This window comes from Thamnophis sirtalis, unplaced genomic scaffold (genome assembly GCF_051295495.1).
Source record: "Thamnophis sirtalis isolate CommonGarterSnake01/CBP01778 unplaced genomic scaffold, rThaSir2_p1.2 scaffold_6, whole genome shotgun sequence".
NCBI classification, from domain to species: domain Eukaryota; kingdom Metazoa; phylum Chordata; class Lepidosauria; order Squamata; family Natricidae; genus Thamnophis; species Thamnophis sirtalis.
The window spans coordinates 61,471,778-61,498,426 of NW_028261386.1; the positions used below are offsets into that span (position 1 = coordinate 61,471,778).

At 35.3% G+C, this 26,649-nt stretch overlaps 2 protein-coding genes across 5 annotated transcripts in view; both read left to right on the top strand.

The window, feature by feature from the left end:
- The window catches only part of HEATR5B (HEAT repeat containing 5B), a 48,353-nt gene extending 41,398 nt beyond the window's left edge, over positions 1-6,955 (top strand). For both annotated transcript variants that reach the window (XM_087717972.1, XM_087717973.1), the window contains 5 exons: positions 10-273; positions 1,395-1,619; positions 2,223-2,374; positions 3,269-3,482; positions 4,468-6,955. In XM_087717972.1, the coding sequence (XP_087574098.1) occupies positions 10-273; positions 1,395-1,619; positions 2,223-2,374; positions 3,269-3,482; positions 4,468-4,772 (1,160 nt within the window). In that variant the 3' untranslated portion in view covers positions 4,773-6,955. The remainder of the gene's footprint in view (positions 1-9; positions 274-1,394; positions 1,620-2,222; positions 2,375-3,268; positions 3,483-4,467) is intronic.
- A 3,633-nt stretch (positions 6,956-10,588) lies between these two features.
- The window catches only part of STRN (striatin), a 44,117-nt gene continuing 28,056 nt past the window's right edge, over positions 10,589-26,649 (top strand). For 2 of the 3 annotated variants that reach the window (XM_087717974.1, XM_087717975.1), the window contains exons 1-5: positions 10,589-11,065; positions 17,944-18,047; positions 20,792-20,865; positions 21,810-21,888; positions 22,778-22,945. In XM_087717974.1, coding sequence (XP_087574100.1) covers positions 10,778-11,065; positions 17,944-18,047; positions 20,792-20,865; positions 21,810-21,888; positions 22,778-22,945 — 713 coding nt within the window. In that variant the 5' untranslated portion in view covers positions 10,589-10,777. The remainder of the gene's footprint in view (positions 11,066-17,943; positions 18,048-20,791; positions 20,866-21,809; positions 21,889-22,777; positions 22,946-26,649) is intronic. The other variant, XM_087717976.1, reaches the window with a different exon arrangement.

Consider the following 26,649-nt stretch of genomic DNA (forward strand, 5'->3'; position numbering starts at 1 on the left):
TTTTTGTAGATGAAGAAGATGCAAAAGACAGTAACGGTGGGCTGGGCGAAGGAGGAGACAGCGGTGGTCTTGTGCCAGGAAAATCTCTTGTATTTGCTGCTATGGAACTGCTAATGTTTATCCTTGTGCGACACATGCCACATCTGAGCACAAAAATGTCAGATTCTCCAAGTCATTCCTTCAACAGAATCCAGCTCTCAGAAGAAAGTGCTCGTCTCGTGGCTGCCACCGTTGCCATCCTGTCTGATCTACCCACTCTTTGTTCCCCAGCTGGTAGTATAATAGATCTTTCTCAAAATTTAATCAGTGGGTTCCACAAAATGTTAATTCTCAGTGGATTTTTTTTTTATAAAACCCAAATTTAAACAAAAGAAAGTGCATGGAGAGTATTTAAAGAGGCAGCAGAAGTTCAAGAAGTGACACTTAATAATGGACAGAACGTTGCTTGGTGATAGAGTGGACAAAAACAAGCATAAAAATCTAAAAAAAAAAATTAAGATGTGTTTTATTCTTTGTTATGAGGCTTTGAGACATTTGAATAGGCTTAAGTTTTTCTTCTCTTTTTTAAGAGTCCCTAAATTTCTGTTTCTGACATTTCCTTTTTTTAGAACAATCTTTGTTACGCCTTTAAAAAGGGCATTAATCACATTCACCTCCTACAACTACTTCTCCATGGCATATTTTTTATGTGCATTTTTTGTCGTGTGTGCTTTCCTGTATTTCTTCATTGGTTAATATTTAACAGGACTAATCATCTCAATTGGTCTGTATAAGTGCATGCATAACCACATTAGTTAGCACTTCCCTAAATCAAACACATCCAGCATTCCTGAATAATCTCAGACAAAATACATAGTTTATTTAAGGAGTTGTTGGCAAGTGCATCAATGCACCATTGAAATCATACTGCATAGGATGGCACTGCCTCAAACAGACTCAGTGCACTGTATGTAGGTTTTCCTGGACTCATACCTCCTGCTTGAAGAGAGCAGATGGTACCTATGGCCAGAGCCATTATACAATTCCATATTGTATGCCAGTTGCGCCTATTCCTGGACCTTTACAGTCACTCATGCCCTGGTCACTTCTTGAATAAATACTGTAATACACTTTACAGGGGGCTGCCCTTGAAGAGCATTTGGAAGTCATTGGATTGTTGATTACTTGTTGTGATCTGCCCAGAGTCACTTAGATGAGATGGGTAATCAAGCAAATCGAATGAATGAATGAATGAATGAATGAATGAATGAATGAATGAATGAATGAATGAATGAATGAATGAATTTTTTTACCAAGAGAGCCCAGGATGGTAGTTATTAATGAATACTTTGCTTCTGGCATTGATCATGCCTCTTGTGCATTCTGAAAGTATCTGATTTATGTTTATGTTTTAGGATCTATGACTATATTGCCCACTATCCTCTTTATAATTATACAAGTGTTGAAAGATACTGCTGTAAAAACTGTGGGAAATCAGGTCCTACCACCAGTCGGTGCAGCGCTTCAAGGACTGAAAAACATAGTAACCCTTCCAATGACCATGAGTGAGAATATTCATAAACAGTGGACAAATCTTATCCGCAGCACCCTAGCCTCCATCTTGGAATACTCTCAGCCAGGTAATTTTCATGCAATCACTCTTTTGTAAAAAGAAGCAAAGATAGCTGGTTTGCATTAGGAAATGAATCTGGTATAATTATGTCACTATGCCACATGTTTTAGATTTATAGAAAAAGGTATGGAAATCAAACAGCATTGTATTCACATTTTTGGTGGAACAGAGTTCAGAATCTTCCTTAATGCCTACAGTGTTTCATTTTTCTGTACATGCTGAAGGAATTCACAAGTATGTGAAATTCTGCTTTTTATTAGGCAAGAGTAATTAATTGGACAAATGAATCAAATTCAGCAAGTATTGTAGAATGTCTCTTTTAAAAGTGCACATAGTTCAATTCATTCAGTTGATTTTTCACAAAGTTAACAAAATATGTTCTGTCTTAGGACTGCTTTCATTTCCATTATACGATTATTATTTAATCACAAAAATATATTTGGATAGATTTTTAAGGATAGAATCCTTAAAAGATTATATTATTTTTGAAATCAGGAACATTGCATATTTATCAGCATCTTCATTCTTGAAAATAGCAGTTATATTTCCCTGTCCCAAACTCTATTTGGTATACATTTTCTGCATCTTTTTGTCCCCACCCCACCCCCAGAAGCCTCCAAGCCTACTTTAGATGAAATAAGTATGCTTACTGCCATCACACTGTTCCTTTGGTCTGCAAGCACTGAAATAATTGGAGTGCAAGCATTGCAAAATGGCTGCATTAACAGATTTAAAACAGCATTGAATTCATCTGATCCTTGGGTAAGTCATTTAGCTTTTATCCATATTATTTTACATATATGTTTTTGTCAGTACCATATCATGATCAGATTGTTCTCTGTTGGCCTTGAGTTCTTTGCAGCTGCTTCCCAAAGGACCTACAGGATTTGATCTGTCTTCAAAAACAAATACAGGTTTCTTCTGGAACTAGCAGGTTCTAATAGATGCTAATATTGGACCCTGTTGTTCCAGAAGGAACCCATATTTGTTTTTGAAGCTCTGGTGCACGGTTTGATTGAGAACTTAGCTGCTGCCTAGAATGATTTTATTTTAGAATAAAATAAAATGAAACAATAAAACAAAGCAAACTAAAAAAATAAGATTTCTGGTGAATGCTTGTTAACTTGACATACTTACCTTAAAAATTAAAACTGAATTTTATTTTTTATAATTTAATAAAATTAGATGCCAGAGGACAGATTAGTATTTTAAAAAAACAACAAGCCAGGGTTTATCTGATAAACACTTCTGCTTCCATTGAGGCATTAATATTCGTGTTGTTGAAAAAGGATTGGATAGAATATTTTAGATGAGAATATGTATTTGTATTATTTATAGACTGTATTTATAGGCAGAATATTATATCATCTCTCCAAAAATCCTTTTTACTATTAGTTAGGGTTTTAAAAGAAGTATTTGATTTGATTGAATCCAATGAGATTAGACTTGTATGTGTTATGAATGAAGTATGTAATTTTTGACCCTTAGAAAGATAAGCTAAAGAAAAACCTTTATAATGGAAAGGTTTGCAAGTTAGATAATAAATATGACTCCATTGTTACAATTTTATTTGCCTTTTTTCTTTTAACATTATCTGAATGTGATATTTTATGGCAAATTCTTACTAACCCAGCTACATTTGTATATTGCGCTTAGGTTCAAGCCAAATGTTACCATCTTCTACTTTCTATATTTCAACACACAAACCGTGCTCTCTCTACCCCATATATACATTCCCTGGCACCAATAATGGTTGAGAAACTGAAAGGTGTGGAGAAAAACCGTCCAAACAACAAAACAGAACTCTTAGCAATCCAGGAGGGAATTAAAGTACTTGAAACACTGGTTGCTCTTGGTGAGGAGCAGAATAGTAAGTACCTTGATTGAGAATTACCATACTTGTCTTGTTGGAGCACATTAGCATGCAGTAAAAGCTGAAGTGTTCTTGAAAACAGTGGATTAAATATATTTCACATTGTATCACACATTTGGGTTAAGTACAGCACTTAACCTCTCTTTTCTAAATTCAAGGCAGTCATATTCCAAGGATATTGTGCAATATTCTGACTGGAGCCATCTAGAGCAATTAAAATTCTGGGAAACAAAGTTAACTGGAGCTAGATCATTCTAATGTCTAACATCTGCTCTGTGAGCTATTTGAGGAAAAAAATGTCCTTTGGATTTTAAGATGCCTATTAGTTTAATCAGCAAAAGATATGTTCTAGTTTGCAGTTTACTGCCCTAAAACCTAGAATTTCTAATAAATAATTTCTATGTAAAAGTTATCATGTTTACAAATTAACATCCTTCTATGGACATATAGTTAGATGGGTAGATATACCTTTTCACTTAAATAGGTATATTTGTCTTCAAATGCATGAGACAACGAAGCATATATATTTTTATTAAAAGGAATAAGGCAACATGCATAGACAGAGCTTCTCCACAGAGAAAGCATCTATCTGTGGCAACTAGTCTGAGATATGAGATTATGATATTCTAATTCTCTTATCCATGTGATAGATTCAAATAGCATATCTATAAAAGTCACCTCCTCTTCAGTATATTGCTAAATGTAGTTTTATTCTATAGCTGTCCCCATAGTAACCAAGCACTTTGGAGAAATATTTTCTAGCCTAGAACTGAGCACATTGCTGAATGATGTGAAGGCCCTAAAAATAGTTGTTCTATTCTCTACCGCTGGGAATTTTTAAATATTATCAAATGTATTGTCATTATTTTGGTGGTGTTTATTTTCTAACAGTAATATATCAAAACTTACACATGCTGAAGATATCCTACATTGTCCCTCTTGAATTTTAATTATTTTAACTGATTTCTTTTTTCCCCCTCAGGAGTACAATTGCTTGCTCTTCTTGTCCCTACACTCATATCTTATTTACTGAATGAAAGTGCATTCTCTTCTGCATCCCTGGTATCAAAAGAACTTCATGAATTTGCTCTCCAGGATCTCACCCGCATTGGACCCCTTTATCCTCTTGCATTTAAGACAGTAATGGGAGCAGCTCCTGAACTGAAAGCACGACTGGAAACTGCAGTACGAGCAAATCAGGCAAGCAAAGCAAAGGCAGCTGCCAGGCAACCACCACCCACAGTACATTCCACGCCAACAATTAAACTTAAAACTAGCTTTTTCTGATTCTTGTTGGAACAATCATAAAACACTCATCAAAGAAGACATCATTCCTTCTGTGCTGCTGTATCTCATTCTCTATTTTTCATTGTTTGTCAATAGGCTCTGCATTAGCAATGTATGTTTCTAGGGAATTGTTGTATTATGGTTTGAAATCTGCGTATTTCAAGAAAGAAGATATCTGGATGTATATAGATTTTTTATGAAATGGAGTAAATTGACCATCTGAAGTTGTGTTAAACTATCTCCTTTAACAATGTGTTTTATGTCGTTTTGGTCTTTCTTTTTAGAATATTGAGTTCTTGTTAATTATGAAAGTTGGGTATATATTTTCCATAGGTACTATCTGTGGAATCTTGTGAACTACACTGCTTCCCTAGCCAGCATTTTAAAAAGGAGCAATAGCTGTGATCACATTGCAGTATATCGGATGTTTCAGTGAAAGCAATTTGAGATGAAATTACAAATGGCAAAAACTTCAGTCTTGCATATGGTTCTCCAGTAGCTTCTACTAGCTCTTATCCAACTATACATGAAGCACCTGAATGTACTCCCTTAGTGCATCTAGTTATTAAAGATAAAGATCTCCAAAGTACAGGATCATTTACTAAACCATTGCTTACATTTGGAGAAGAGGAGACAATCTAGTTCTCCTAGTGTACAAACATTTTCTCTCGGCATTAGGAATAATTTGTAGGCAGAGCCATAAAATTATGGTTAGATCTTTCTCATTCGCTCCCCCACCCCCTCGATTAAAATTTCTGTTATAACAGAATGCCATTCAATTTCTTTTTGAATTGTTGTATCTTCTTCATAAAGTATGGAGTGGGTACTACTTTGTAATAAACCAACAGATACTTGTGAATGTTTTTTTGCCACGAATAGGCATAAACAAAATAGTCTGCACTGAATGATAAAGAAGATATTTACTCTACTTATTTTGTAAATGCCCTTGGACAGTGAACCGTATTTCTATGTCTAAAAAACAATTCAGCAGATATCCCTGAGTCCCCTCAGGGAAAAGGGCGGCATACAAATAAAGTAATCTAATATCAATGCCTTCATTGGGGAGCATGATCTGATGGTTCATTTTACTCTGATATTAGAGCATGGTCTTTAAGTTAAAGAATGTATATATTCAGTCTTTATCAACACAATGCTCATAGTCTGAACATTCTGCAATTTAATTTGCTCCTTAACAGACTTTTCATGCAGGGGTTAAGAACAGTCTGGTTTGTGAAGCTCTGCTATTTGAGGTCAGGCCTCTAAGTGACACGTTTTTCTGAAGGGCAGGATTGTTCTCTTCTCACAGATTGCTATCTGTTTGAAAAAAAATGGTGTTTGCATTCTCAGAATGATTTTCATGAGAAAACCTGGCTGACCAGGATTTTATTTAATTTTATTTTTATGGCAAAAGTCAACTCAAAGCTGAACTCCCTAAAACATTATGTGACTTACAGTGGAAAGACTAACAAGGTGAGGTACAAACAGGAGGTTGGTTAAACTTGCTAAAATGTATATGAAGTATAAACCAACATATCTAAAAATCACGGAAGACGGGAAGGCTGTAGGTCTAGAATTATGTTTAACAGTAGCCATTCTCCCCCTAAAATATAGTTACAGTTCATTTCACAGGTTGCTGAATTGGAATGGCATATAAGCACCAGCAAATAAATATATATTATGTGTCTACTCCTAGAATAAGAGAGTAATTCATAACAGGGATTGGAGTAGATCTACGGCTGCTGATCTAATACTTTTTGATCATATCATTAAGTTCCTTAAAGCAATTTTCATGACATATATGAATATCCCACTCTAATTCCTTTCCACCTATTGTAAGATTCAAATTGCAACATAAAACATATATATTTCAAAATAACAAAATTGGTTTTGTCTGTAAAAGAAAACAGTGGCTACTTAATGAAAAAAATTGCCATTTTTCCTGTTATACCTTACATTTTTTATTTAATATTTCTTAATTTTTTGGTGCTTATACAACTTTGCTTACTCTAAAAGGAAGAAGTAGAATAGGTATATATTTATGGTCACTATGAATTTTTCAACGGCTAGAAATTAATATTGATAACTACTTATTACATTTTAAGGAATGTGAGTTGTAATAAATGAAACACTGTAATTATTCATTCAATTTTTTATTTATTACAATAAACTGTTACATAATGCAACTGTATGCAAAATTTAGAGGCTCTTGATCAATCTATAAGTTTCAGAAGAAACTGAAACAATCTTTCTGTAAATTTGAAGGCATGCTTAACATTCAAGTCCTACTATTTATATTTTCAAAATAAGACGACAATGCATACAGTAGGCTCAAAAGGTTGACTTCCCTTTCTATCACTATTTTGTAATGTCTCCTTTGGGAGAAATAATAATAGTTACCATTCTTTTTGTGTGTAGTCAACCACATCTTTCTAGTCTTGTGTGGCTATTTTTCCCCTACTTTTCTTTTTAGGTCCTACACACTTGAGATTTCCCCAGGTTTTCTATTATATTCAAAATCTAAGGATTGTGATAGCCATTCTAAAATCCCTATTTTCCTTTCCTGCCAGCACTGCATAGTTAATTCCTGCAACTGTAGAACCTTAAAGTCTGTCTTTATTGATACAAAAAGTTAGTTGAGGTTCAATTCAATTCAGTTTATTAGATTTATAGGCTGCCCAAGGTTACCCTGATTGAGCTTCAGTATGCAAAATAGGTATCTGCATACTGTTCAATTAGTTTTAGAATCCAAATTCACGACAGTGGCAAGTTTGTTGCAACAATATATGAAGCTGGAATGACCCAATTGTAAAAGAAAAAAGATGAATGTGCAAGGTTTTATTTATTTTGCCTTCTTTTTCTTTACCGAACTTTAATATGAAGTGTTCCTGGAAGAAAAAAAACTCAGAAAGAGAGGCTAAGGCATGGAGAACAATGAGAAAAACTCATAAATGCTTCAATTCTTTGTAAGCTGTAAAACCTATAACATTTTGTAATAAACATGATCAGTTTCATTTTCATATTTTTGCTGAATTTGGGAATCAAAATGCCTGAAGGGAATTAATTTGGGAAAGCAACATAGAAAAGATATAATACTGTATAGACATCATTTTTCAAATTTCATGTAAAGCAAAAGTAGTTAAAACCGGGAATCCTATTTTTTTTTAATAGGACACATTTTTTTTACCTTTTCTCACTAATAAGAATTGCAGTATTTGCTAAAAATAAGCAAACTAATTATTGTGGTTAGCTTCTTTGTTGTCTGCCAACTTCTATGTCTCATTTGATTTTTTTCAGATTCTTCTAACTATAATAAATAGGATTTTTATGCTGCAAAGCCTTTATGGATGCTATGACATTATTCTCAAGAATGCAGTGAGGCCACTTAATCATTTTTTGAAAACTGGGTATACGTAGCCTAACAAATATGCCCACCTGTTAGAGGGCAGGACAGGGAGTAGGCACATTGGCTTTTAACTACAGTAGCTATGCCCACAATTGCACTCATACTTTTTTTTAGAATTTTACGTCAAGCCCTATGAGGCTGGCAAAGTTAGGAAACAAGGATCACTTGGACTTATGGAAAGATCTTTATGCTTAATAGAGAAATGTAACAGGAGTTTTAAAGCCTATCAAAGTAATACTCAGGCATAACTTACATTTAGTGTTAAGGTGGGGTTCTTTTTTTTTCTGGCACGCTCCCCATCACCTGGACTCAGAAATCTCTTTTGTAACAGCCCTGCTTCCTAATTGTCTTGTTGCCCCTCTACGTTCTTGAAGTCTGGTAGTCACACTATCTCCCCCTTTAGACTCACTCTCCCCATCGTCAAGGAATGGAGTGGCAGCAATGACAACAAACACTGCCAAAGATGGACTAGGCCTATTCTCAGAGTCATCTGACAAGTATGAAATTACAGAGTGAAGAGAGAAAGGCCTTGAGGGACAGGAGGAAAAGCTACTACCAAGTCAATTGTGAAATAAAAGGCTTTTAGTAAGTTACCCTACTAAACATCTCAGACAAACTCCTTCCTAGTTCTCACAAAGGTAAAGGGAGGGAGGGAGGGAAGAGCATTTAGACTTGCAAGGTTGTAATTATAACTTTACAATAAAAGTAGTACAGTACTGCTCTACATGGTGTTGAATTCCTAATCTTGAAAGCTGGAAGAACCCAAAAAGGGTGGAATATATTCCACTTTATTCAAAGTAAGTCTAAAATAGCAGCTTACAAGGCAGGTGTGAAAGAGAACACTGCCCTCTTTGGCGATTAAAGTCTGGTAGGCAGTGGTGGGTTGCTGTCGGTTCACCCTGAATAGGGCGAACCGGTTGTGGCGGCGGCAGGAGGCTCTGCCCACCCGCCCAGATGCTTCTGCGCTTGCTCGGAAGCGTTGCAGGATTGCACACACGAGCGAACTGGTAGTAAAATAAATTGCAACCCACCACTGCTGGTAGAACACTAGGCAGTTCAGGAGGATATGGCTCATATAGAAATTTCAGATGGCAGAAGCTGCAGAAAACAAAAGACAGTGAGGCCCCTTCCTCATAAAGAGTGTTGTAAAACATTGGGTGTACTTTCACAGCAGTGGGCAATTGCAAATAAAAGGGCTGATCTAAATTGTCACAGGGAAAGAGCCAGTAAATATCAAGAACAGTTTTTTGGATAGAAGGAAGGTAGAAAACAAAAAGCTATATCAAATGCCCACAACAATTCTGGCACTGTTCTGCCTTTGGGCATCAACTACTCATTAATATAGCCTTACTCAAATCTTACTAGGATCAGCTGTGCCACTTGTTTCCCTTGAAGCAAATGAGAGGTTTGAGAAACCATAGAGGCTAGAATTGTATGGTGCAAATAGCCCCAGTTGATACCTTAATTTGCTTGAAGAGAGACAAGCCAATAAAAACATACATTGTTATATTCAAATTCTTTAGATAGCAACAAGTCAGGCCAATTGATAGCAATGCAAATATGGTTCTGTCACTACATTTCTTTTTCCTTTCTGCCTCTTCAAATCTGGGAAATGTGCCAATGAAAGATAAGTATAACTGCCCAGTAATTACAAAGCTTTCTATAACCCTGATTTAAATTGAGAGCCATAATCCGAGATCAATGATTAACTGATCACCAAAAAAAGCAATCTAGAAATAGTTGTATAGCCAGTAAGTCCAGTGTTGTTTATCTCATGATTTCTAAGGATAATATCTGTTTCTGTTGCATAAAGTGTGTTTTGGCAACATTACTCCAGCCCTTTGATCATCTTATTTTCCCTTCTCTGAACACTTTTCTAGTTTCACTATACCTTTTGGAGATGCAGTGACATTCTTGGTTTATATAAAGGGATTATGATATTACCTTTGTTGTTATTTCTATTTCTTATTCTAATATACTTTGGGCCTTTAAAAAATATTATAGGCACATTGTGTCAACACCATCATTGAACTGTTTATCATTATTCCAAGATTTTTTTTTCCCTCGTTGGTTACCGCCACTTGCGATCTCATTAATTTGTTGGGCTTTTTGACACCAATGTACGTCACTTTAATCAATCGACTCAACCATAAAATTCACTCAAAGGTCCTAAATTCTAGTAGATTTCACAGCATAATTTCTTTATCTAACTTTAAAAAAACAGTGTGCAAATCAAACTTGACATTTTCGTAACCTGCGAAGCACCAAGTTATTATCTTCTGTTGTTGTTGTTACAAATTCGCAGCTACTCCATTCTTTCCGATAGGGAACTGCATTTCCCAAGATGCCTCAGGTCCTCAAAGCGCTGAACGCGGTTTTGCAATTGACTCCAGCGAGGCCCGGTAGCCGCCGGCGGGGGTGGCTGTCAGGGCGCTGACGGCGGAGCGGACGCGCCCAGTTTGTTACTGCTTCCAGTGATCGAGACGGACGAGGGAAGCGGCGGTGGCGGACGTCGGACGTCGGCAGCGACTGTAACGACCGCTCGGGCGAGGTGCGGAGGAAGAACGGAAGGTCCCTCCCGCCCGCGACGACGGCTCCAGCCATGGACGAGCAGGCTGGCCCCGGCGTCTTCTTCAACAACAACAACAACAACGCGCTGCTCTTGCCGCCACCTCCGGGCGGGGCCGGGCCGGGGTTGGAGTCCGGAGAAGCGGCGGTGGCGGCGGCTGCAGCGGCGGCGGCCGCTGGCAGCGCTTCGGCAGGGCCGGCTCCGATCTCTGCAGCGCGGGCTCAGTACAGTGTCCCCGGCATCCTGCATTTCCTGCAGCACGAGTGGGGCCGCTTCGAGGCCGAGAGAGCCGAGTGGGAGGCGGAGCGAGCGGAACTGCAGGTAGCTTTCCCAATTCCCATTGCCTTCTTTTTTTTCTGCTCCCGGCAGGTTTGTTAGCTCAAGGGCCTCCTCCACCTCCTCCTCACCTGCCGTGCTCTTCTCCCCCCCCCGCACCTGTCAAGGAGGCTCTGTTGTCCGCCCCCGCCGTCCCTTCCCAACTGCTGGACGTGGAGCGGCGGTGAAGGCGGCGATTGACTCGGTGGCATTCCGGAGTTTGGGGAGTGGGCGGGGGGGGAGCCCCGGGTGCCTTTCCCTCGCCAACCTTTTCCTCGCGCTCGGGACTTGGGATGGTGGTTGTCGGGCGCCTCTACCTTGCAACCCTTCTTCCCCCGTCCTTTCTCTTCCTCCCTCCTCCGCCCGGTCCTGCATCAGGACCGCCCGGTTGCTGATGTCCGCCCGGTGGACATCAGCTGCGAAAGTTGAGTGCGGGCACCCAGATGTTGCCTCCGAGGTCGGCTTCGCCTTAAATCCAGCCCTTTTGCCCTCCTTTCCGCAAAAACCTGTAGTTAATCATTTCGGTGGCCCGGAGGTTAAATGGCAAAGATTGCTACCGTTTCTTGCTGCAGGATAAATGAGCCTGGGATCAGATAACCTGTACAGGTAGTTCTCGACTTACCACCGCAATTGAACCCAGAATTTATGTCGCTAAGTGAGAAGGACTTGACACAGTTGGTTAAGGGAATCCCTGCAATTTGGTCCGGTGGTCAAGAGATCAGACTGGAAAACTTTTGAGACTGTGAATTCTATTCCCACCTTAGTCATGAAAGCTGATTGGCTGACCTTGGGTCAATCGCTCACTGTCAGTGCCACCCCACCTCACAGGGTTGATGTTGTGGGGAAAATAGGAGGAGGAAAGTATGTTCAATATATTTGCTGTCCTGAGTTAGTTGTAAAAATAATAAAAGCAGGATAGAAATAAAATAATCTTGTGGGATGGTCTTTCCTTTTCTTCCACGAGAGAATCCATGAAAGAATGGCCATTTCTCCATTAACTTTGGCTAGAAGGAACACAGATGTCCATTAATAGTGAAATATATTAAAAAATCAATAGTAAAAAAAAATGTTAGCTTCAATGTGTCTCAGTGCTGATTACAGGGTTCTATGTAAAGCCCTATATGTTTTCCCTAATATAACTAAGCCTGCCCAATTATAACATGGAAAAGAGCCTGTTCCATATTTCTCCCTAATTGGAAGACAAGGGACAGGGCCTACTTGATGGTGACTCCTGGCATATGGAACATGCTACTCCCAAATAGTTCCCATCTGCTGACATTTCAGAACAAAATTGTCAAAACATTTTTATTTCAGTAGGCTTCTAAGTGAAGAGCATTTTATTGATGTAAACATAATCTTTTCTAGTTTTATTGTTATTCTCACTTTGTGTTGTTGATTATTTCATGGCTAAAGATTGGTATAGTGGTGGCTTATTTACTGCCTGGAATTACATGGATTGGGGAAGTTTAAATAATGTTAATTGAATATTGTCTCTTGTAAGGGTTTGTTATATATTGCCTGTGCCATTTGATTTTTGAATATAAATTTGCTGTGAATTTACTTTGGAGTAAGCCAGAACTTCTAAGAAGACTTTGCTAAGATGGTATAGACAAGTAATAATAGTGGAAAATATATTCCTTGACATTTTATTCAATTTTCATGTTGCAGCTTACAAAAATACTAATTAATATAATTATATTGGAATTAAATACATGAAATGTCTGGTATTAATTCCATATTTTATAGTTACCACTCTATAATTTACCATACAAGCAAAAAAGTAGAAATATTAATTATTGTGATAAGATCCGGAATTTTGAAAATGTTTAGGACTTAGATGTAAAGAACATTTCAATGAACATGCAGTGGTGACTAGCTGCTAACATGCTAGATACACAAAGATCACTCAGACATCACTTGCCTTTAGATGTATATATCTAATAGCAGTTAGGATTTTTTCCTTTGCTAATGCACAAATATTTTGAAGAATGTTTGAGTAGGAAATAAAACTCTTCTTAGGTGGTATTAAAGTGGTATTCACTAGAATGTGTACTTTATTGAAATATTGAGTCACACATTCTGAAATTCTGGATACAAGTTTGGATACCCTTCACTTTTTTTAACAGCTGGTTATTTTCATTTGCCTAGATTCTGTCACTCTGCCATTTTTAATATTTTATTTTGTACCCAGAAGAATGGGAGGTATTTCATTAAAGGGCCTTAGGTATTTCTCTAAGAGACCCAGGGTTTTTCTTAATATAAACTTTTCCATACTGAAACATCAGCAGAAAGGCTTCTGTTAAAGATATTTTCAGTTTCCAAGGACTATATGTCCGGCACACAAAAGAAAGACTTCTTCAATGCTGATTGCATACTGTGGGTTATGTTTCTCAGGAGTTAGGCAAACTGTGGAAGTAGGCAGATGGTGTACTAATGCAAAAAAACCTCTTGTCCCATTGTCTGCAGGAGTGGGAAATGTGATAAAAGTACTTGAAAATTCGAACAGGTTTGACAGTCTGGCCACAAGTAAATAGCAATTTTTGTCTAGCCTCACTTTTCCAGATTCTTAATAACTGATCTTTTTCAGTTCTTGGAGAATGACTGTTAGTCCAATTTGTGCCACAGAAGCTCATTTGTAGAGCAAAATGTATTCCTCTTTAGGATATTCCTATGTTGAATCAAGTAATCATTATTTATTCCAGAGAACAGAGACTAACCTGTGCAAGGAATTATACACCAGTCCTCAAATAAACAATTCAGGGATAACTTATGAATAATAAACATAATGCCAAATTATGCTTGAAATATTGTTGAGGTGTGGCTTAAGTCTAAAAATTAGTTGTAACTCAAAAAAATTGTAACATTAAAAAACCAGTGTCAGGAAAATATTTTTCCAGTGAAGCACCATAATTGTGAGGGGGCTTTCCAGTGCCACTAATTATCTTTGCATATTGAAAGATTATATTTAAAGGGCGGCTGGTATTCTTCTATTCTCTGTCAACAAGAGATTTAAATGCCATTATTAAAGTAATGATGAATTACTTTTTCACTTCAGGAGAAGCTAATTGGGAAAGGAGCTTAAGATGGACAAGATTCCCTATAGAAGGCAAAAATAATAGTATAGTTGCAAATGAGAAAAACATCAAAATAAATGTCTATACAAAAAAACCTAGTGAATATTTGAAAAAACAGAAGGATGCATAAAAGGAATAGAAAGAGGGCCAGGTAACAAAGGAAGAGTACAGGCATATAACTTTGAAGTGTAGAGCTGGTGTCAGGAAAGTGAAAGCACAGAGCATTAAGATGAGAACAAAACTGGTTTCAGTAATTAGGCTCACAGTACAAAGAAAATAGCAGCAGCATAGAGCTGCTCAAAGAAGGAGACAAAACTGGTAACAGATACAGAAAAGCAGATCTCTCAACCAATGGCTTTGGGCAGTCTTCTTAAAAAGCAACCTTTGTGTGTTATATTAAGAAATTGTGGAAAGCTATGTGAAAAGGTAGGGTTGAAGCTTGAGTTTGATAAGAATATAGTTAGTGAGTGCTTCATTACTTTGAATTCTATATATCTAGGAGGTGATGAATTATATCTATGGATAGTAAAACACATAAGAATCTTGCCATATCTATGCGTTGTATTTGAGGCATGTAAGAGAACTATCAGATGACTAGAGCAGAGCAAATGTCTATCTTCAAAAAGGAAAAGAATGAAGTTTTTATGAACTGCAAACCACTCATTTGATATTAATACCTGGAAAGATTCTAGAGCAGATAATTGATTTGTAGGCATTTTGAAAACAATGTAATTGCTAGGATAATTTATCAGGTGTGCATTCATCAAGAACAAATCCTCCCTCTTATCTCACTTTTTGATTAGGCAACTTATTTAATTGATATCAGGCTTCAACAAAGCATTTGGCAACATGCCTTATCTTTATAATGTACAGATTAGCAAGCACTCTGAGTATGGTCTGGATGACATGACAATAGGTGCGTAGTTGGTCTGCACTAAAATGAAAAGTATTATCAGAAGTACTTCTTCATAAGTTACAGGTTTCAAGTGAGATGCTACAAATTAAACATTTATCAGGTTTTCATTATTTTCATGAATTAATTGGCTGTAGTAGTGGAAATGCTTATCAGATTTCCAGATGCTAGAAATTTGGGTGGGATAGCTAATGTCTTATTTTTACATCATTTTGCTGTCTTCTATTTTAGAAAAAGGGGCTGAAAATAATACAGTGAAATTTTAGACACAAGTACAAAATTGTTCTTTGGAAACAATTAAAAATACATGTAAAAATGGGAGATTAACTTCCATGGTAACAGTACTTATGAAAAAAGATGTTGGAATAATAGCTATAGTGGATCTACCATAGATTTCTGTTCCACACTACTAAGTTCAAGTTTGCTTCCAAGTTCATTTCAAAGTGCTGGTAAAGCCACACATGCTTGAGAGTGGTTATTTGAGTGACCACTTCTTCCTAATTGCATCTATGTACAGTGAGATGGAGCAGTAGAGAGGATGTTGCATCTGATGGGACTTAGGAGGATATCTTTTTCTTCAGTGGCACCTGCCTTTTAGAACATCATTCCCCCTGAGGTCAGATTGGCCCTGATCTTGGTCGCCTTCTGGAAGGGCCTGAGAACATAGCTTTGCAATCTGGCCTGGCATGGATCTAGTAACATGGGTATGAAACCAACAAAGTAGGTGTACATGGACTCCTCACTAACCATGTTTTCAGTGACCATTGGAAATTATGACAGTGCTGAGCAAAGGGGCTTGCAATCCGTGCCTGAAGTTATGTTTGCTTCAGCACTCCTGTGATCTCATAATGAAAATTCAAGTGCTTGGCTCGCATTTATAACTGTAGGAGTATTGCAACTATCCCCACCTGCCTCTCATCTCACCTCAGCTGTCCATCTGGCCCACCAGCATGTTCAAAGCTGCTGTGGCCCAGGACACTTCAGCCTATTCACTGCCCAATTAGACTTGGGAGACATCAACTTACCACCCATCCCATAAGGCCCAGGAAGCCTCGTCTGATTATAGAGCCTACCAGCATGTGCATACTACTTATCTTTAGGGTTTTTCTGCAGCTACTGACGGGCATACTCAGCTTACTAAATCTGCCTGTCACCATTTTCCAAGTAGGCACCATTCTCACAATTGCATGATTTGGAGAATGAGGTTTCTGAACACCACGAGAGCTGGCTCTATTCTTGCAATCATTTGGTTACAAGATCACTTTCTCCCAATTACATTAGTTCTACCTAATAGAATTTGAAAGGAACAATTGCTAGTGATTCCACATTTTTGGAATGTGAGGGGATCCCATTCTCACAATTGCATGATTTGGAGAATGGGTTTTCTGAACACCATGAGAGCTGGCTCCATTCTCGCAATCATTTGGTTACAAGATCACTTTCTCCCAATTACATTAGCTCAACCTAATAGAATTTGAAAGGAACAATTGCTAGTGATTCCACATTTTCGGAATGTGAGGGAATCCAAGGTTCCTATTGGAGATCAGCCTCCTCCCCCACCAGCCTTTAAAAAGCTATTAGAATCTATTACTCTGTAGAGCATTGTTGCAATTTTCTTAATTTATTGCACTACTTTTTATTTCATTCTGTTACATTTATTGCCATTTATGTTAATAGATTCAACATAGATTTTTTATCATTATTCTGTTGTGTTTACTTGAAGATCCTGAGAGTCTGTTTATTATGGCATGATAAAAATAAACTGAAATAAATGCAAGTACTGGCTTGCTGTTCTACAGATGTCAGACTTTTTTTTTGCATGTGGAACAAAGTGAAGTTCAGCAAAGATTCCGAAGTCACCAATTTCTTCCAGTTATATCCGCTTTACTATCCTATAGAGGCTCCTCAGTATTTTGAGGGACTCACTCAAAAGAGCCACAAAAGATGCTGAAATCCTAGATGAGTGCAGAAAACAACAAAAATGCAATTAGTATCGGTGAGGTGGATTTTGTTTTTTGGGACTTTTGAATTCAATTGAGCTAGAGGAACTGTAGAGAATGTGCTTTTATCAAACACAAAAGCATATTCTCTACAGTTCCTCTAGCTGTAATCTTTTCCCTTTTTGAAATTCTTTGAAGCATTGAAATGATCACAGTTGCATTTGTTGTTTTATAGCTAAACAATATCTTTTTATTAGATTACTTTTGTTATATTGCTGAGTATTATATTATTGTCTTTGTGATAAATAAATCTACAGTATCCGCTTAGATTTGTTGCTCTTTATCAATGTATTAAAAGATTAGAAAACATGCATTCATGTATGTATATTAATATTATTATTCTTATTGTCTCATTGAATAGCAGTTCTTCTTTATTAAAATAATAGATCCTACTATGTCAGAGGTATTAATCTTCCCTTTACAATATTTTCCTGTTCCTACAAAGTGGATAATATGTGCCCTCCCTACTGCTCCTTTCACATTTATTGCTGATATTCAATGCCAGGCTGCTCAAGCTGACATCCCATAGGATGTTTGAAATTGCAAGTTAACAACTTCTGGTGGCCCAAGCATATCCCTTTCCTAATATACCTTGATGTAATGATAACTCCCTAATATACCATGATATAATGATGTGTTTAGATAATTTCATATTAGCATGAGTAGGTATATGCTACAGTCAGATGGACAAATCAATTGATTTTTGTCAGAGTACTGTTATTTGATGGGTTTATAAATGAACAGACCAGGATATTTCAGCAATACTTTGCCTCAAAAAATTTTGCCTGGGGATTTAGTTATTAAGAATAATACTTTTCAAATACTTTGTCATGGAACAATTGTAAGAAAACAGCTTGGTTTTCTATTAATCTTTCTATTTGAAATTATTTATTTTAGGCTCAAATTGCCTTCCTTCAAGGAGAAAGAAAAGGTCAAGAGAATTTGAAGAAGGATTTAGTGCGAAGAATAAAAATGTTAGAATATGCTCTTAAACAAGAACGGTATGGTGCTTAAGTTGTAGATATCTTATGAGCTGTTAACTGTTAAATGCAAGACCTATTTACTATTTTATATCAAAGTCAATATTGACTGTCTTTTCCCTATTCTCTCCAGTACAAAATAAAATGTCATGAAATAATTTATAACTACCCCTATTATACCTAGTCATCTACGTATAATAGAAACTGTTTGTAAAAAAAACCTAGCCACTCTTAATCATGTTTTTTTATAATTTTATTAAAAATTTAAAAAGTAAGGTTTAAAACTAACACAAACTACTATAAAGAAAAAGGAAAGAGAGCTAAAGGGGAACATGTAAGAAATTTGAATTTCTTATATGTCCACCAAGCATAATAAAATGTTCCTTCTTGATGTTCACATTTCCAATATGAATTTCAAGTGCCTTTATATATTCTAAACAATGTCTTTGATGTCATATACCAATGCTACATCATTTTATAAAATTCTCTAAGATTATAACAATATACATTTAAATCATTTCAAACGTATATTTTCCCACTGTTCCTTCTGTATATTATAATCAAAAATTTTAGCTCACTTTATCATATTATTTTGTTTTTTTCCCTGTTTCAAATTTCAACTGATTTATGTTTAGCAATTAAATGTTTATCATTTGTACATAATTTCATTTGAAACTAATCCTGAGAGTGTTCAAAACTATAAACTCTTTTGTTCAAATTTTTCTAATAATTGTAAATAAGAAAACTTTGGCAACTATATCATTAGTTTTTCTCTTGATTTTATTTTGTGTTTTCCTTGACATAATTCTAATATCTCATGATAAGTTAACCATTTTTGTTTGCCTATTATTTATTGTCTGTAAAATGCTCCTTGTGCTGAGAGCTACAAAGGTGTTTTGGGGTGCAATTTGTGTCTATTCCATAGTCTCAGTATGGCATGCCTAACATGCCACCCAAATCTCAAGTCCTAAAAGCCTTCACTTAGCAATACCCATTCTTTCATTCAAACCAAACCTTAAGCAGCAATATACACTTTCAAATCAAGTAAACTCAATCCTCCTCTTTTCTTTGCATCCTGTGACATCTTATATTTAACTTGTCACACAAAAGATATATCCTTTTGCTACTGTTTAAATGGTGCATCAGTTGTCAAAACAGAATTGTTTCAGTTTGATTTACTAGTTTTCTTAATTTGAGATAAGCTTGGTGATAATTTATTGCATTCCGAAAACTGATCAAGTGAGATAAGAGATTTTGAGATAAAACAGATGAGCAGTCCATTTATAAATACAGAGTGCAAATGAAAATAAAGTACCAGTGGGAACCTTGCAAAGATCTCATTTTCTGTGCCAAACAGTGGTGGGTTCCTACCGGTTTGACTGGTTCAGCCTAAACAGTGGTTTGGTGGCCTGGATTGCTGGAACCAACATCGACCCAGGCTTGCCACACCCCTGAACTGGTTCCCCAGTCAGCACCATCGGCAGCACCATCTTGTTTTTCACTTCTTCGCATACGCAGAATAATTTTAATTGTACTGTGCATGTGCGCGCATGCAGCACGTAAACGAGCGAACTGGCAGTAGTACCTGCTGGAACCCACCCATCCCAAACACTATTCGTAGGATAGACATTACTGAGAAATTGGAAATATGATATTATTCCAAATATTAAAGAAAGGTTGTTGGATTTGTTTGATCTATCTGTTTTGGAAAAGGCAATATTTTCTATCAATCAAGGGGTGCAGCAATATCTGTTACTATGGCAGAGATCTTTACAATAATATTTTGTGCTCATAATATTACAGTTATATATTTATTAATAAACCAATGACTATTGATAAGTATAAAATATACAATAGATTTTTTTCCTTTTCCTTCTTAGTTGCATTTTTGTTTGTTTGCCATTGTTCAAAGATTGCTTTATTAATTGTATACGCTAATAATGCTAAATAAAACCCAAAAATATATTTTTTAAAATGTGTTCTAATTTAGTGTTATAAATAAATCAGATCACATATAGAAAAAAGCCAAGACAAGAATGTTTGAATAAAAATCTTAAAGTAGTTGGTTCTAAATTTATTTTAAAATCCATCAAACTGCATGTTTTCTTTTTATGCTAATATCAAGGAGTTTTTTCCTAAGAAATAAAAGTATCCTAATAAACTTAATTGACATTCTTCTATCTTTTAAACATGATCCTAAGCAATATGATTTATATAAGTTTTTTTCAATTAAACCCTTGATTTCCACAAAAGGTACAGTACATGATAATAAATTTCTGATGTTTAACATACCTCAAGATTCCATTGTTTTTATTTATATGAAATTCTTTTGACTTATAATCTGTTTTATTATCCATAACATCAGCAAAAGTTAAACTCAAACCTTGAAGAGATTCTAATATGGTTATTTTAAGATTAGAGTTTTCTTGTAGATTGTGTTGTGATATTTTTCTTAGCAGCTTTATGTTTATGTCTCTCAGTTTAACAACAATTCTTAGTTTTTCTGAACAAAAATATTTGTGATTTGTTAAGCATAGCTGAATTGGATTTGTGATTGTAACTTGTCAAACCACATAATAAAAAATGCATGAAATTAATTTACCCACATTTGTAATTTATATATTTTTATGCATAAAGCATTGATATTTTTTTTAAAAATAGAGAACATTCTGAATGCATCTATGCTTGTGGGGAATATGTAGATATGAAAGAGAAAGGGGACAGTGACAATTTTCTACCCTAATTGATTCCTCTTTCCTTTATAGAGCTAAATATCACAAATTAAAATATGGTACAGAGCTGAACCAGGGAGATATGAAGCCACCAAATTATGATTCTGGTAAGAATTAATTTTACAGAAGAAGACAGTTAAGACTGAAGAAAAGACAAAGCTGTCATTTTGTAAAGAATGAGGGTCTGGAATAGTTTAGCATGAAACAGTGTTTAGGGCTCATAAGAGAACAATGGCTGTTCCTTTTTCATGTGTGGTTCTTCCTCCTATGCTTGTTTAAAGTGAAGCTTAATCTGCCACACAGACAGTCCTATAAGTTAAGTTTTCAAACTTTGATACCAATTTATCTCCAGCGTGCCTGTATTTTACAGCATTACAATAATAATGAGTGATCATATGGTTAAATTACTTCATAGGCATCTTTTCACTTTTTGTTGTGGTTAGTCAGAAAAATAACAGTTACAATTAACAACTAGACAAAAACCTATGCATGAACCTTTTACATAGAATTTGTACAATACATTTTGGCTAATTAACATTTAATAACTGAGAAAGCAGATATTAAAAGCAATATAAACAATATGAGATTCACATTAACTGTATTGGTGATTGATAATTGAAATGTATGGATTTCTTGGGTTCAAACTCAAATTGACACTGACTTTACTTCTTATAAAGTTATTTTAGAATAGAAAACCATTGTAGGTAATGATAATAATACATTGTCTTTTCAGTGTTATTTTCTGTTTGAAGCTCTAGGAATTCAGTGTATATTCTATGTACATAATTAGGTTGGTGTAATTTTTTTCATTGCCTTTAAACATGCTGTATAGTGTATATTTCTGCAGAAATATATTTTTGGGAGTAACCATAGAATAATATCCAATGTATATTATAGTTATTTAAAATTTCATATGATATCTTTTTTATTTTGTTGCACTGTTTTTTTAAATAGGGTGGGAATATTTAATCAGTGCTAGAAGATAAATTTGCATAAAAATGACTCTTCTTCTAACATTGTTGTTATACTAATTTTAGTCTTTGTTTTTCAGATGAAGGAAATGAAACTGAAGTTCAGTCACAACCCAATAGTCAATTAATATGGAAACAAGGGCGACAGTTACTCAGACAGTAAGTTGTCTAAGAATAATAATCAGAGTAATGACTTCATAATATGGTGGGAATAAGCAAATTATTAGTATCTCTTTTTTCCAGCCTTGGTAGCTATGATGATTAAAAGTAATGGGGTGCAGAGTGGGATTCAAATTTTTTTACTGCCAAAAAAAATTGGTGGGTGTGGCGTGGCTTGGTGGGCATGGCTTGGTGGGCGTGGCAGGGGAAGGATACTGTAAAATCTCCATTCCCTCCCCACTCCAGGGGAAGGTTACTGCAAAATCCCCATTTCTTCCCGATCAGCTGGGATTTGGGAGGCAGAGAATAGATGGGAGTGGGACCAGTCAGAGGTGGTATTTACTGGTTCTCCAAACTACTCAAAATTTCCGCTACCAGTTCTCCAGAACTGGTGAGAACCTGCTGAATACCACCTCTGGTGCCATTAGTTCATCTTTTCCTTAACTTGCAAAAGCTATTTCACTGTGGTAAAATTGACAGTTTTTATAACTTACTTTGATTTTATTTCTTGTAATGTTTGAATTATAAAACTCGCTGCTTTGGATTCAGTAACTCCTCCCAAGTTTTTACTGGGGGAAAGATGAAAAGAGGAGCCAACTCCCCTTTATAAAAGAATATAGCTGAAGATGTGTGAAGATTTTTCTTCTTGACTAACATAATGAATAATTGTGTATGGATGGATAGAAAAGCTCTCTACTTTTCATGGGAGTTGTAGAGGCTGGTACTGCAGGAGACATCCCCTCTGCAGCTGGTACAAGTTGATTTGTAAGCCTGCTGTGTCAGGCAAAGCCACATTATTCCTCTTACTACGGTACTTAAATTGTTGATCAGTTCTGGGTAGAGGGTATCAAATGTTCAATGCATAACTGCCATGTAATTGTCCATACAGATACCTGCAAGAGGTGGGATATACTGATACAATCCTGGATGTGAAGTCCAAACGAGTACGAACGTTGCTGGGTCTCTCAGGTGATGGTCCAGAGAGGGAAACTGACAAAAACCAAGAATCAATGGTGAACGGCACTGATGTTGAGATTAAACAGAAAGTGATGATTGGGTAAGTATTGTTAATAAGAAATGGTAGAAATTGTACTTTAAAAATCTCTGTGTTAAAAATGAAGTATTATTTGTTACATGTATATATTTATGTATATACTGTATGTGTAGTAGAATGTATATGCTGTTTTTAAAGCAGCAATTTTTCTCTTTCTCTCCATTTCTCTTTTTGTAAGCTACGTAGTTATTATATTGAATGGAACAAAAAGCCCACTGCATTTTTTTACTTCTTTCTCTAATACTGCGCTAGTCTTGAAAGACATACTATGGTATGTCATATTCTCAACAGTAGCATAGTCTCTTGTGAGAGAAAAATCAAAAGACCCAGTGATCATCACTGTTTACTTTCCCTATGGCATTTCAGTAATTTAGCATATTGGTATAGTGTAAGGTGTAATTAGCTTCTGTTGAATAATTTAGAACTTGCCATGGATGGAAATTGGATGAAAATGAAATATAAATTGTTTGTAGAAAGACTTCATTCGTGAACTGTGCATTTTTGGAGGTCTTTACTTCTCTAGGAAATGAAATTGGTGGGAATGTACTTTTTTATTGTTACCAGAATAGTTATAAATCGGTAAATGAAGCAGACTCAGGACAAGGAAATCTCTTTTAAGAGCAAATTTTGTATTTACTATTCCTCAAAGTAATTTAAAGTTGACCTAGTGCTTCCTTAAGGAAAAAATAATTATTCTGTCCATGGTATTTTTATGCAAGCCAATATATTTGCTAATGTACAGATCCCAGTGAAACTTATACACTCAAGAGCATCGTATGAATTCAAATGCAACCTGGAAGATTTCAAGCCCATCCATGGAAGCATTATTTTGATAGTTTGACAGATATAATACTACTCACACATGTTTCATAATGTTTAATGAAACAAATGTTGCACTTCTTCAGATCAGCAGACTACTTTTATGAAAGATAAGTACTATATGTCAGCATGAAGCCCACAGGAATACTAAACAATTAACTGATATTAATATCTAGCATTTCCAGTGATTGCTGTGAATATGAAGGGTGCATCTTGACATTAACATTTTTTGATAAAAGAACAAATCAATAAAATGCCATATTTTTTGGTATAGCCTTGCATGGTATACCAGATAGTTTTCATTTAATCTCTGCTTCTTTATTTTAATCTTGTTGGATGGTTTTTATTTTTGCAAATTGAGTAACCAATATTTAGTATGTATTATTTTAATACTGGATATATAATATATAATAAAATCCAAAACTTGTCAAACATTTTGATTTTTAAGATTGACTAATAAGGGGTATCATTGTAGATCTGTTTTTTGTTAGGCAATATTGACCTAAAATTTACTTTCATTTAATATCTTTTTACTTAGTTAAAATTGAAAAATAGAAATATGTCTTATATTGTAAAATATTAATAGGTTCATAATTTATATCGCTACAAATGTTTTCATGTACAGATGAGCTGATATAAAGACTTGGGAAGAACTTAGAAACATTTTTTAAAACTTGCATTTGCTATGCTAAATGGAACTTTGCTTCTGAATAACAGACCAGTTCATCCCAACATGTCTTCTTTCTTGTTACTTCTTACTGTTCGCAGCCTGTGGCTTGCCTGAACAGAATAAATTTGCACTAATCCAAAGAAGAGACTTGGATTTTCACTGATCATCTGCCTACATCTTCAGCCTCCTGCATTGCATCAAATGTTATAAAAGATCTCTTCATGCTCAGAAACAGATACAGAAGCTTTACAGGAAGGAGAAAGTGGAAATGCACTTTCTGCAATGAAAACACTATTTAGTGTTCTTAAAATTCAAATCCTTCTTCCATATTTCCAATATATCTTGTTCCTGGGGTTATAATTTCCGCCATTCTTTGCCTCAGGCTATTGGCCTTTTATGACAACACATTTGATAGCATCATGAAAGCAGTTTCAGAAATATGCTAAAACATGTTACACCATTGAAACAAATGCCCTAAAATTGATTCAATACAGTTTAAATGTATAAGAATTTTTTTTAAAACCTCAAACTAGAAATCTATAGGAATATGTTATATGTTATAAGCATTTATACTGAAGTATTAGCTGTAACAAAATAATTGATTTCCATTGTGGTAAACAAAAATATTTAATTTTAAATATTTCCTCCTTTTTGCATTTCCTAAAAGTATAGAGCAGTCATCATAAAATCAAGGTTGGTTCAAGTATGAGAAGAACCATTTAACACATCTGGAAAGGTTTAGTAGAGAAAGGTTAATTTAGGATTAGGTTCTTTTGCTTCTTGTCTTTCTTCCATCTTCAAAACTTGATACAACCAATGATTCATAGAGAATAGATATCATAATTATCATAGAATTGAAATGTAACTTTTACCTGAAATTAATTCACAAAAGCTCTACTGAAAATAGGCAATAAATCTTTGTTTTGTGAAAGATATTAGTTATTTTTCACAAAATATGTGTATTATATGGTTATTTATTTTAAATTTGATATTTTCTGCTGTGGTCCCCAAACTTGATGCTCCAAGTGAATTCACAGGGAGGGCACAGGATATTTTAAATTTTGGAGGGAAATACAGCAGTTCTTTATGTCTCTCAGACATTGTGGAAAGTACCCAAGGTACGGTAGATCACAACTTGTGCTAGGGGGTGCCATTAAAAAATTACAGATATGTTATGAGTGCCATCAATTAAGAAAGTTTGGAAACCTCTGTTGTACTGTATTGATTTTTTATTGCTTCATTCAGTGTATATTATACTTATGATTACTTTGGCTGGCAACTGCGTTTAAAGATAATTATGCAACTATTTTTAATTTTTTCCTGGGCTACTTATACTATATAAAATAATTTAGAATCTGTTCATCATGACTGTGTGTTTTGAGAACTGTAGTCTCAAGGCATTGGGAAGGAATCGGGTTGGGAAAAGTGGGATTGGCCTACATTTCCTGATGTTTGCACAACATGGTACCATTTAATCAATTTTTATAACTGTGTTATGAAACTGTGTTAACATAAACCATATATTTTATAATATACAATATTTACTTATGAGTAAGTTACTCTGAATTTGCTGAGACCTACTTATGAGTAAACATGTTCTGTATTTAAGTCTTGTTATTATCTTGATATTATCATTTACAAACATAAAATGTTTAGAAATGATAGATTTGCTTATGTTTCTAAAAAGTATTTCAAAATGACTTTTCTTTGATGTAACAGAATAATAGAATTGGAAGGGACCTTGGAGGTCTTATATTCCCACCCCCTGCTCAAGCAGGAGACATTATACCATTTTAGACAAATGGCTGTCCAATCTCTTCTTTAAAAACTCTTATTTCAATTAATTGTGTAGCATGTGCTTTTTTTAAAGAAGAACTAATTGTGACATACAGGTTATAGGACCTAAGTGTGAAAATAAAGCATGTTTGGAGAGATTTATTTTAGTAATTGTTTTAAATTTATTCTCTTATTTTTTTTAAACAGTGTCAAATATTGAAATTTATTTTTCTGTACATTTAATTATTGGGACAATTGTTGTTGTAGCTTTAGTTATTTTCTTCTTACCCGCAATTGCTTGTCATTGTGTCAACAAAAGAAGTTGCACAGTTATTTCTATCTTTAAACAATCTTAAATAGTCTAGAAATATCTATAGCTTTAAACAGCAATCAAAATTATTATGATTAATCTTAAGATAAAAAGATACAAAACAAAGTTAAA